This window comes from Bidens hawaiensis, unplaced genomic scaffold, assembly GCF_021521415.1.
Source record: "Bidens hawaiensis isolate Kalapana, Puna unplaced genomic scaffold, B.hawaiensis_p1.1 tig00020325_1, whole genome shotgun sequence".
Classification (NCBI taxonomy): domain Eukaryota; kingdom Viridiplantae; phylum Streptophyta; class Magnoliopsida; order Asterales; family Asteraceae; genus Bidens; species Bidens hawaiensis.
The window spans coordinates 295,178-307,284 of NW_027493089.1; the positions used below are offsets into that span (position 1 = coordinate 295,178).

General features: G+C 34.2%; 1 protein-coding gene across 1 annotated transcript; it reads left to right on the top strand.

The window, feature by feature from the left end:
- Window positions 1-7,044: 7,044 nt before the first annotated feature.
- LOC143560355 (ent-kaurene oxidase-like) lies at window positions 7,045-11,073 on the top strand. The gene is made up of 9 exons (XM_077048672.1): window positions 7,045-7,183; window positions 7,275-7,435; window positions 8,486-8,647; window positions 8,756-8,875; window positions 8,958-9,212; window positions 9,326-9,487; window positions 9,586-9,780; window positions 9,877-10,099; window positions 10,625-11,073. The coding sequence occupies exons 1-9, from the start codon at window positions 7,045-7,047 to the stop codon at window positions 11,071-11,073; spliced, it is 1,866 nt and encodes a 621-aa protein (XP_076904787.1).
- Window positions 11,074-12,107: the final 1,034 nt, after the last annotated feature.

Below are 12,107 nucleotides of genomic sequence, written 5' to 3' on the forward strand. Positions count from 1 at the left end.
TGTATTACTATATCCATACATATTAGTATATTTATGAATACATATTAGTATATATAATATTTACGTTTGTTATACAATATTTCATGTAGCAAAAAAGTTTGTTTTCCAAAACATGTGGCCTCTGTCATTCTCAAAAATTCTGAACAGGTTTGTTTTATATTCTTGGAGGTTTCTATATAAATTCTAGTGAAAACTATGTTGTACAAAAAGTAATGTCGATAAACCAAAAAAATATGTTATTATTAATGCAGCTCAGTTTCTAATAAAACAAATATAAATTTCGAAACGGTAAACAAAGGTCTATGTATTTAGATTTTTGAAAAATATGTTTATTAAACTTTTTTTATACGGCATGTCAATGAATTATTTATATCGAAAAGCTAAAAGAAGTCATCATGATTTCTACAAGTCACTAGTATAAGTTGGTAACAAACCATCAATCTAATCACCTATCCATTCCATAAATAGGTGATATATACACCAGAATACAACAAACTATCCTTAAAATTAGGAAAGATAAATTCACAATTCAAATATACAAAATAATTACATTAATAATACCAAATATATTTTGTTAAATATATTGGTCTAATACGCCCCGCAGTCGAACCCGGAGATGGGCGGAGGCAAAGGCTGGATCGGAAGCGATTAAACAGTTGTCGTGGCAGACCCTTTGTAAAAATATCGGCGTATTGAAAATCGGTTGGAATGTGAAGAACACGAATCGCTCCAATACGAACTTTTTCCCTTACAAAATGGACATCGAGTTCTACGTGTTTTGTCCTTGATGTTGCACTGGGTTTTTCGATAAGTAGACCGCTGATACGTGGACCGGGTTTTTCGATAAGTAGACCGCTGATACGTTATCACAATATATGAGAGTTGCATTGCGAGATGGAATGTGAAGTGAGGAACATGCCAATGTTTAATTGCCCCTCCTGGCGAGTAAAATTATATGAGAATTTGCATATCCTTTTGAGTTGACAAGGGATCATTATTTTTCATTGATGTCATATGCGTCCATCAAATTAAAAACACAAGCTAATGTTTAGTTTTCCTTCATTAATGGTACCATATGATGTGTTATGCATGCTATATTTCTCTCTGTATCAATTTAATTTGATTTCACATGTCGTGAAATATTTTAAAGGTAGATGTGACATGACTTTGCAAAAGTATTTATTTTGTTAAATGATTGAAAACTGATTTGATTTTTTCTTGGCGCTTTAGACCTAAATGGAATATCTTATTTATGTATGTATGTATGTTACTAATAATTACTATAGATTGTATTTTACAAAATAGTACAACTATATATTACGATTGATTTTTAACATGAAAATGTTTAACAAAAACATGCTCTTAAACTAATTCTAAGTTTGTAACTAAATAATTATTAGCCTAAAATTATCCAAAATACATGGTTTTGCAAAAGTTAAGGAAAAGAAGTTTAATTTTTAAACGATAAAAGAAGATAATAATAATCTAGCATACTTTTCATTTAAGCATGTTGATCAAGAGTATTTGATGTGTCAATAGTGACTGTTGATTTTATGAGTTTATTGGTGATGGTGTCCTTATGTTGAGTGTCATTATGAGGAATCTAGCAACCACATGCTTTTTGCTTATTTGCTAAAGCACTTTGGGGCCATATTCAAAGTGATGTGGATTTTAGTACTGTATTCGGACTTAAAGTTTTGTATTATGACTAGATCTGGACTTAAAATGTAGGTACATGTATATTTTTGTCATATCAGTGTCAATCACCGAGTTATTTTTGTGTTATTGGTTGATTCCTGTCACACCCCGGCCATGACGGAAACGTCGGGGCGCAACCGATTCTTCATCGCACACGACACTATTAAGTGACAATATTTAATCAACTTATTTAAATTCATAAAAACACAAAGAGTCACATAACTTGTTCATACAATAACCGAATTCAAATCATAGTAAATAATATATTGTTCGTTTTGCTAATATCCTAATAGTCTCGATAACGTTTTTTTTTTCTTCAAGTCCTCGAGTCAACCTAAAGTCAAACCTGTAACATTGCATAAATAGATTTTGTCAACACAAAGGTTGGTGAGCAATTTCATAGTTTTTGAACAATAGATATATAATATGAAATTACACAACTTGTATACAAAACAATAAATAATAGCAACAATTTAGATAAATGAAATCGTTAATAAGAATACATTAACGACACCTTTCTATAAGGGGATGCCAAATATACTCGGATTTTGTATGAAATCGTTAATAAGAATACATTAACGACACCTTCTATAAGGGGATGCCAGATATACTCGGATTTATGAATCAACCATCCAAAAGCGGTAAACACATTAGCACTTAAGCATATAAGCATATAATCACCAAATCGAGCATTTATTTAAGTGAAGTATACAATAAAGTTTGTGGTTTAAGACTCAAGTATAAATCATTTGGATTTGAATAAGTTTGCAATGTCACCCCCAAAATATAAAAGAGTGAAAACGGGGGATGAAAGTACTCACATTCAAGTAATAAACTTGAAAGATTTGATGATTTGAAGATTAACCGGAATGATGAGTTTAACGAACGAAGCCTAAAAGAGAAGAAGTCTTGTATTAGAAAAGTTGTCTTGGAAGTCTATAAATGAAAATAAATGTTAAGAAATATAAACAATTTAAAGTTTAAGGTTTAAAGTGTAAATATTTAAGAAATTATAATAATAGTCCTTTAAAAATGTAAGTTTGCTCGAAACCGGGTTAAAGTATCTAGCCCTTAATTTTACTCAACCTATGTTAAGTAATAAGGTGGGTAAAAATGCAAGAAAACAAGTCCCTTTATAATATATATACTAAAACGGGTTTTAACGAGTGTTCGGGTGGTCGGTTCGGGTCTTGGTGACTTGACCAAACCCAAAGTCAACTTTCCCAAAATAATAAATGTATGGGATAACTCAATAAATCTTAAAAAGACTTAACCAAGTATGTAGTTCTATTGTTTTAGAACTAACAACGTCCGTTAATCGAGTGTTCGGTTTAGTCGGTCCAAACTTTGTTATAGGATCAAGTTGGATTCAACATTCCGAGTACTTTGTGAAAATAATTAAAATCAGTTTATAAAGTATTTTTAAAGAAATATATAAGCTTTAATGGTTAAAAACACACTTGTGTGTCTTAAGCGAGTAAACTTGGTTTAGTTCGGTTTGGTTCGGTTTTTTATCTTGGAATAAGGCCAAGAATGGTTACCACATGTCCAAACATCATAGAACTTGTAAAATAATTTATAAATAATAATACCAAAGTTTTACATACAAAAAGTCAACAACAAAGTCTTTAAACGAAAGTTCGGTTTCCGGTTCGGATCTTGTTTCGGGATAAGACCGAGGTTAGATTCTACAAACCCATAACCATGGAACTAATCAAAATGATTTTAGAAACTCAAATCTTACATAAAACATGTTTATACAACTATTTAAACAAACTAGTAAACAAGAGTTCTGCTTCCGGTTTGGAGCTATTTACAGAATAACCGAGGCTAGTCTCTACAAACCCATAACCATGGAACTCAAAATGTAAAATAAAACTAAGATGGGCAGAAGTTAAACAAGTATAACTAGTTTGATAGTTAGATGCGGAAAATATATATAATCAAGGACTACTACGAGTCCTCCATGTAGCTTTGTCTTATGGACCGGACACTTAACCGACCGAGACCGGAGAAATGCCCACCGAATGTACAAAGGGTGCTATTATATATATGTTGTATAACAATTTTCAAGTATAAATAAGTGTTAACAAGTTGATTATAATGTAAGACTATGGTCAATTTGACTTTGGAAAGTCAAACTGCCAAAAAAATATGAAGAACACCTTTGAATGCTTGAGAATTGGAAGAGAAAGAGATGAATGAGCAATGATTAATGAGGGGATAGGGGTGTATATATAGAGTGGGTTGAAAGGGTCAAGTATGGGGTGTGATATCAAGGTTTGCATGCAAGAGGGGTCAAGACAAGTCATAAAACAACAAAAAAAATAAAAAATAAAAAAATGGGCTGCTGGTCTGCTGCTGGTTAGCACGTCGGTTCGCGTCCTGAAGTTCGTTTTTTATGTATCTTGAGCGTTTTAAGTCCGTTTTCGAATCCGTAAAAGGGGTTTTTTCAAATTAGACAAGCGGGAATGTTTTAGTAACATAAAATCCAATATTTTATATATTTGAAATGTTCGGGATAAAAATCGGGTCGGTTTACAACATAAAAACAAATACAAAATAAATACAATTTGACCCGAAATCGAGGATTGTCACAATTCCCTACCAGCGGTTGCCATTGATTGACCCTTTACATATTTTCTTCCATCGGTAAACCTAAATGGGTGGCTATTGTTGGATCTACAACGGTTCTAACATAAACAAAGAACTCGATAACGTTAATTCAAGGTGAAGTATTCGGTATTAATAATAAAGTTTTGATTTTGTAAGTAGCACATCTCAATTCACAACCTTAATGCATTCAATGGCTATTTCAATTTCCTCTTTTATTTCAACTACTTATTAACAACATGATCCATTGGCGGGAACAGAACCATGTTATCCTATTTAATCTTATTTTCTCATTTGTTTTTGTTCCTATTGCATTATCGTATCTACTTCACTTTTGATGGCTTGAAGTTGAAGACGTGTGCTTTCTAAACACTGTTATCGTACCGTCTCTTCTGTATTTGTTATATAAGAGCATTCTTATCCTACCATCTATCTATAAATCAAAAATTACACTAAAACTCACTAAATTTTCTCTCTCTATTTCAATTAATAATACTTTTTATACTTTTTTTCTTTCCTTCACTCAGAACCACTCTCAAAATATATTAAAAAATTATAGGGAATGAACAATAACTTTTCAAATATACAGAAAAATCACTACTTTTTCTAAAATATAAAAACTTTTCACTCACAACACCCTTAATCACTCTCTAAATTATAAAAACACCTCTCACACAAAATGAAGGGTTGGATAAGAATGCTATAAGACCCGAGGGTCCCCAACTCCCCAAGGAAATATAATCAGACAACCCACGAAGTTCTAAATTATGGTCAACTAGTAGCTCTAGTCCCATAAGGTAATTAATTGCCTCTACCTACCACTAATATATTCCTTTTTACCGAATTGCTAATCACATAGAATAAGAATAAGTGAATAGCATCTGCTGCCGAAGCAACAACCACCATCCTCACATAAACACAACAAAGGCAAGCGGATCATCTTTGATCATACCTCCTTAGCTGAATAAAAAGAAATTATAACCCATCTTATTTACACAACTAACAGTCACCACTTTATAAATTTATAAATTAACCCATCATAGCTACTAGTCAATATCGAGATGTAAATTATAAGGTACAAGTTTATTCATATACGTTTTATAGAAATATGATTAAAAGAACTCAAATTATATAAATATCACAATAATCAAAACAAACTCGAGTTTAAGGTTTCAGCTATAATTTCGAGCTGAGCTCGGTACGAAGTTCGAGTCGAGCTCTAGCTAGCCTTGGTTCGGATAGGCTTGGCTCACTAATAACCTTTGTTGTTTCCCGTTACATTGCGCGGACACCTGACTAGTAAAATCGTATCATCATCTAAAAGTACATGATTCATTCAAAAACCGTATCAAAATATGTAAATAAATGACCGAACTAAACAAACGTTCACGAACATAAATGAACGAACGAAACGCCCGTTCAAGTTGTTCATTTGACTAAATGAAACAAACTTCTTGTTCATGTTCGTTCACTTATTAAATGAATGTTCATAAGCGAACTTCTGCCAAATGATTCATGAACAGTTCACAGAACGTGCGGTTTATTTATGTCTTACTTAAAGTTATTAGCAACCAGAATCCGATCCTAAATTAACCTCCACACAAAACAAACGAATTTTAAAGGTACCTATATGATTAAAGGGACCCATTTAAAATTCAGATTACCTGCCTTTGAAAAATAATAATTAGCTACACTATAGCACACGCGTATGCTTGCTTCTTCTATATGTAGACAAGCAAAACAAAAGCAGTACGTGTGTGCAGAAATGAAAACTGATTCCACTATGTTGTCTTCTCAAAAGACTTGTATTATTTAGATCAATCTACACATAAGACATTAATATAACTTTTGTAGGTATGCAATATACAAAATACATGGTTCTACACTACACAAAATATATATTTAGCTTTTCAAAAGATATCTGGTAACGGCTACCGTCAATATCACACTTCCTTTGTCTTGCCTGTGTCATTGTTTAATTTGTTTTCGCCTCTAGGCTTCTTGTTGGGTGTTGTTTCTGTCATGTACTATGTTAGGGTATAAGTTGGCATTAAAGCATACTATGTTCGATGGCTAATCTGATGACAAGTGAATATGCTTATATTTGGTTGCTGATTTAGGATCGGGGTGTTTGGAGGTATTGCATGTAACATTTCGAATTTTTGGGTTTCGCTTTTGACTATTTATTTCACATGTAATGTTTGCTAGTTATAAAAAAAATACATTTTTTGGTTATTATATTAATTTGTTAAAAATGTTGATTTAACGTAACCCTTACCTAAACTAGGAGGGCAGGGGTCTACAACAAGACAATAACCATGTGCAAGGGTCTACGAAGTTCGTACTCGGGTTATGAACACCTGCGCCTAACATGCGCATGTATGCCATCAAGTTCGTCCTCGCGAGGGTCCCAACTCCAAAAGGAAATATCATTAGACAACCCACAAATTCCTGAATTGCGTACAACCAGTAGCTGTAGTCCCACAATGAGAAGGTAATTAATTACCTCGACGGCTCTACCTACTACTAATATATTCCTTGCCTAATTGCTAATCACCTAATAGCATCTGCTGCCGAAGCACCAACCACCAATCCACCATCCTCACATAATCACAACAAAGTTAATTAGCTGATCATAAAGATCATACCTCCTTAGCTGAATAAAAAGATTACCACTTTATAAATAATTTAGAATACTCTACTATCCACCATCACTTCTCCCTACAAGCAGATATGCTGACAGTTTCCGGAATAACATTAGCCGTCGGCGGTATGGCCGTTGCACTCATCATCGCTATTTCATTCTGGTATCTCAGAAGCCACCACGCCTCCAATCACAGCGGTCGATCAAATCATCTCCCTCCAGTTCCTGGTACTCTTCTACACAAGTATTAATGCTTAGATCCATGCAAGATTGAGTTTAAAGTCAGAATTTGTCAAGTATATGTGATTAATATTTGCAGAAGTGCCTGGGGTGCCAGTGCTGGGGAATCTACTGCAGTTGAAGGAAAAGAAACCGTACATGACGTTTACCAGATGGGCGGAAACTTATGGTCCGATTTATTCAATTAGAACCGGAGCCACCTCGCTGGTGGTGGTGAGTTCAAACGAAGTCGCCAAGGAGGTACGACGTAGTATTGAATTCGCCAAAACGAAGTATCATTCAAATGGCAAAATCCGAGTCGAAATATAATTAATGCTATGCTATCTTACACCCAAATTAATAAGGTTTTTATCACACAGAGATTCATGTAAGTTTCAAATTAAACCTGTGGACACGTTTAGCTAAGCATGTCATGTTCGTGTTAACTTGACTAGTTCACAGGCTGATCCACTTAACCCAATGGCGGATCCAGAAATTTTTACCAGTGGGGGCCAAAAACGGTAAACCCAGAACCGGTCAAGTCAAACTAAAACGGGTCAAACGGAAATGGGTCAGGTCAAAGGAAATTGCATTAAGTAAACCACGTATAGAAATGTAAGCAATAAATTTCATCAAAACACAATGAACTGAATACATATTACAATTGATAAAAACTTGTGCATAATTGGCACAACTCAAAGCTCTTATGTACAAATATAACAAAAAAAAATTAAGTTAAATAGTGTAGAATTATAAAAAATAAATGATACTCCAAATGCTATTTTAGTCTAATTTTTATAACGGTTCAATTAAACTAAAAAAACTAAGTCACTATATTAGTAACTAATTGATGAAGTGGTTAGACAATTAAACAATGTAAGCTTAATTGTTATTTTGTGAAAGCAAAACTAAACTTGCGTTTAAAAAGTTGGGTTTGGGACACTAAAAAAAGCACGAATGGGGCACTTGGGAAAATATGAAATTGAGAGGGTGCCTACGCTTCCCCTGGCTTAACACTGAATCTGCTTTGGACTTTAACCCATATACTTTTGATTTTATTAAACGTGCGGTGTGTAATTGTTTTATATGCATTTCTAGTTTTGGTTGTGAAATGGTATTATAGTATTAATATGCAGAAAGAAATAAAAAAAACGTTTCTGGTTAAATGGGTTGTGTTAGTGTCAAGCATTGAATATTCGTTTCGTCTTCATGATCATATGTCCACATGATTTTCGGCTTCACGTCCGCCGGTTGGCACATCAACCCACAAACACGACCCATTTAACTCATCTACTTTCATGCATTTTATAGGCATTTGTTAGCAGATTTCAATCCATCTCAACAAGAAAGCTACCAAATGCATTAAAGATCCTCTCAGCCGATAAATCCATGGTAGCTTTGAGTGATTATAATGATTTTCACAAAACCTTCAAACGCCATCTACTCACTGGTTTATTGGGACCGAATGCGCAGGTTCGCCTCCTAAATTTATACACTTGCGTGCGCTTAAGTGCTTTACTGCCTTTTCTTTAAACTTTTCGTTTTAAATGCATATTTTCAGAACAAACATCGCATTCATAGAGACATCATGATGGCAATATTTCAAACCAACTGCATGCATCCGTTAAAACCTTTACCAAACAAGAAGTGAATCTAAGGAAAATATTCCAGTCTGAACTTTTTGGATTAACATTGAGACAAGTGAGTTCGCATTAGCGCGTATTATTATAATTATTATTTGATTATCATTTGAATTGTGTTTTTTCATTCTCTACCTTTATAGGTTCTTGGAAAGGATGTGGAAAGCATATATGTGGAGGATCTCAAACACACCATGAGCCGAGACGAGCTGCTTCAGGTGCTGGTGGTTGAGCCGCTGATGGGTGCTATCAGTGTGGACTGGAGAGATTTCTTCCCGAATCTGAAGTGGTTCTCGAATAAAAAGTTTGAGAACACGATGAAACAAATGCATATAAGAAAGGAAGCTGCGATGAAGGCTCTTATTAAAGAACATAAAAACCGTATTGCCTCAGGGGAGGTAAATTGCGATTCCTGATTTCTTGGTTGTTAATATTAGTGGTGTCAATCGTGTTCGATCATGTTTGAATAATACGTACTAACTCGTCTTAATTTCTTGATTAAAAAAAAAAGATCATAAACAGCTACATTGATTACTTGCTATCAGAGGCACAAGCGTTAACCGATCAAGAACTACTTATGTCACTATGGGAGCCAATTGTCGAATCAGCCGACACCACTATGGTCACCACTGAATGGGCAATATATGAACTTGCAAAAAAGCCCAAGATTCAGGTTGGTTCTGGTCTTTCAACCAATGATATAAATAGTATAAGTTTTTACAACATTTGATGCATATTAACTATGTCAAATGGTCTAATTATGTAACTCAGGATCGTTTGTGTCGAGAAATCCAAAGTGTTTGTGGGACGGAGAAGATAACAGAAGAACATTTAACTCGGCTGCCATACATAACTGCTATTTTTCATGAAACCTTAAGAAGGCATAGTCCCGCTCCTATCATTCCATTACGGTATGTGCACGAAGACACGGTTCTAGGAGGTTACCATGTTCCAGCCGGGACCGAGGTTGACTATATAAATATTTAGTCAAAACATGTGATCTTAATCTACATATTAGGTTTTTGTTTTGGCAAATTCAAAACGAATATGTTTGATTTTCAGCTCGCGGTAAACATATATGGATGTAACATGGAGAAGAATGTTTGGGAGAATCCTGAAGAGTGGAATCCACAGAGATTTATGAAGAAAAATAAACCGATTGATTTCCAGGCAACTATGGCGTTTGGAGGGGGGAAGCGGGTGTGTGCGGGTGCTCTTCAAGCAATGTTGATCTCTTGCATTGGAATTGGAAGAATGGTACAAGAGTTTGAGTGGGAACTGATCGGTATGGCCCAAGAAAGTGTTAATACGATTGGGCTCACGAGTCAGATGCTTCATCCACTACGGGCCACAATAAAGAGTAGAAACTGAACGCCAATCAACAGATATGTCCCTAAGAGCGAATCTTATAACAATAAATATCCTTTCATTTGGTTTGTGCTATGCATAGTAATGTTATAACTCCAAGATCAGCTAATGTAGTTTTGTGATTCAAAAAGGGGACAGCGGCGCAGCTTGTTGCCCGCTTGCCTTCTGTTTTGATGTAATCACCAATTTTTCTGTATATTATTAAAGATATAAAATTAAAATTATGAATCGTTTGGATTGTAAGATTGTTAAAAGGAACTAGAATTCCATCAAAACATAATTACTTAATTACCTCCATCTTACGGGTTAGACAAACAGCTTCCCAATTCAGTAGTGTATGTTAGTTTTGGAAGTGCCACATGTATAACTAAGTCAGAATTTCAAGAACTGGCACATGGGCTGGCTAATATAAGTTTACCGTTTTTGTGGGTGGTTCGACCAGGGATGGTTGTAGGTGCAGAATGGCTTGAGTCATTGCCTGAAGAATTCCTTGAAAGAGTGGCTGATAGTGGTCGTATAGTAAAATGGTCTCCTCAACCGGAAGTACTAGCTCATCCTGCAACAGGGTGTTTTTGGACTCATAATGGATGGAATTCGACATTAGAAAGCATATGTGAAGGAGTTCCCATGATTTGTTCCCCATGTTTTGTTGACCAACCAATAAACGCAAGATATGTGAGTGATGTATGGAAGATTGGCATGTTGTTGGAGGACGGGTTCAAAAGGTTGGGAATCGAGAAGGTGATTAAACAGGTAATGAAGGATAAAGAAGGAGAAGAAATGCGTGATAGAATAGGTTATCTTAAGGAGAAGGTAAACCTCTCCATCGTTGAAGGTGGCTCTTCTTGTCGATCATTAAACAACTTAGTTAGTTATATTTTATCGTTCTGATTTGCAAAAAATAAGTTGCACTTAATTTGATGTTTTTATGAATTTTCATATTTACTTTTGAATTTAAGTAATTTACAAGATTTTAATAAATAGTGTTTTATTCAAGTATTTTAGATCAAATGTAAAAGGGAAAGTTAACGTACAAATTAAATTAAAATGCTAAATGTGAGAATCAAGTAGTGTAATTATATACAAGTATTGTAATTATGTAATTACATCATAGTGTAATTACACTATTTGTAATTACACTACGTTATAACTACACAATACGGTGTGTGTATATAAATATATATATATATATATATATATATATATATATATAATTACACTATTGAATTATCACAATTAACATGTGAATTTAATTTGTATTTGATCCAAACCCAAATATAATAATTAGTTATTAATTAACAACAAAATATAGGTCATTTAATGTGTTTTTGTTGCCAAATGTACTTGTTGAATCTTCTTAAATCACATGTGACACTCCTTAAATTACATACATGCATGCATACTACATACATCTACATACATTTATCCGTACGTATGTATATATATGTATTTTTAAATTGCATGTTCTTGACCCCAAATCCTCATAACGTGTCGCACAGCTCGTATATAATTAGGTTTAAGACCTCATATTGAATCGGATCAAACATATTGAAATCAGACCAGATATTGTGAGTCATGTGCGTCGGATAACCCTATAATAATGACCCTCACAACTAAGCTTTAAATATAAAACGAAAATCCTAAAACCACACACAACCGGCAAGTGTACCGATCGCAAGTAGTATAGACCTAGGAAGTCCGTGTATCGAACACGTGGACACATAAGACGCTAACGATCACTAACCCTAGACAATACCTACCTTAGAATAATATTATATTGATTTTTGAACTCTTTTAACTTAACTGAACTAACTAGACTGACTGACAAAAGTTACCTAAAATAGAAAACTTAACGAAAAACTAACTGTGTTAACTTAGGATGGAGAAAAACGTCTACCTAGGTCTGAATCAAATTGTAGGCCTAA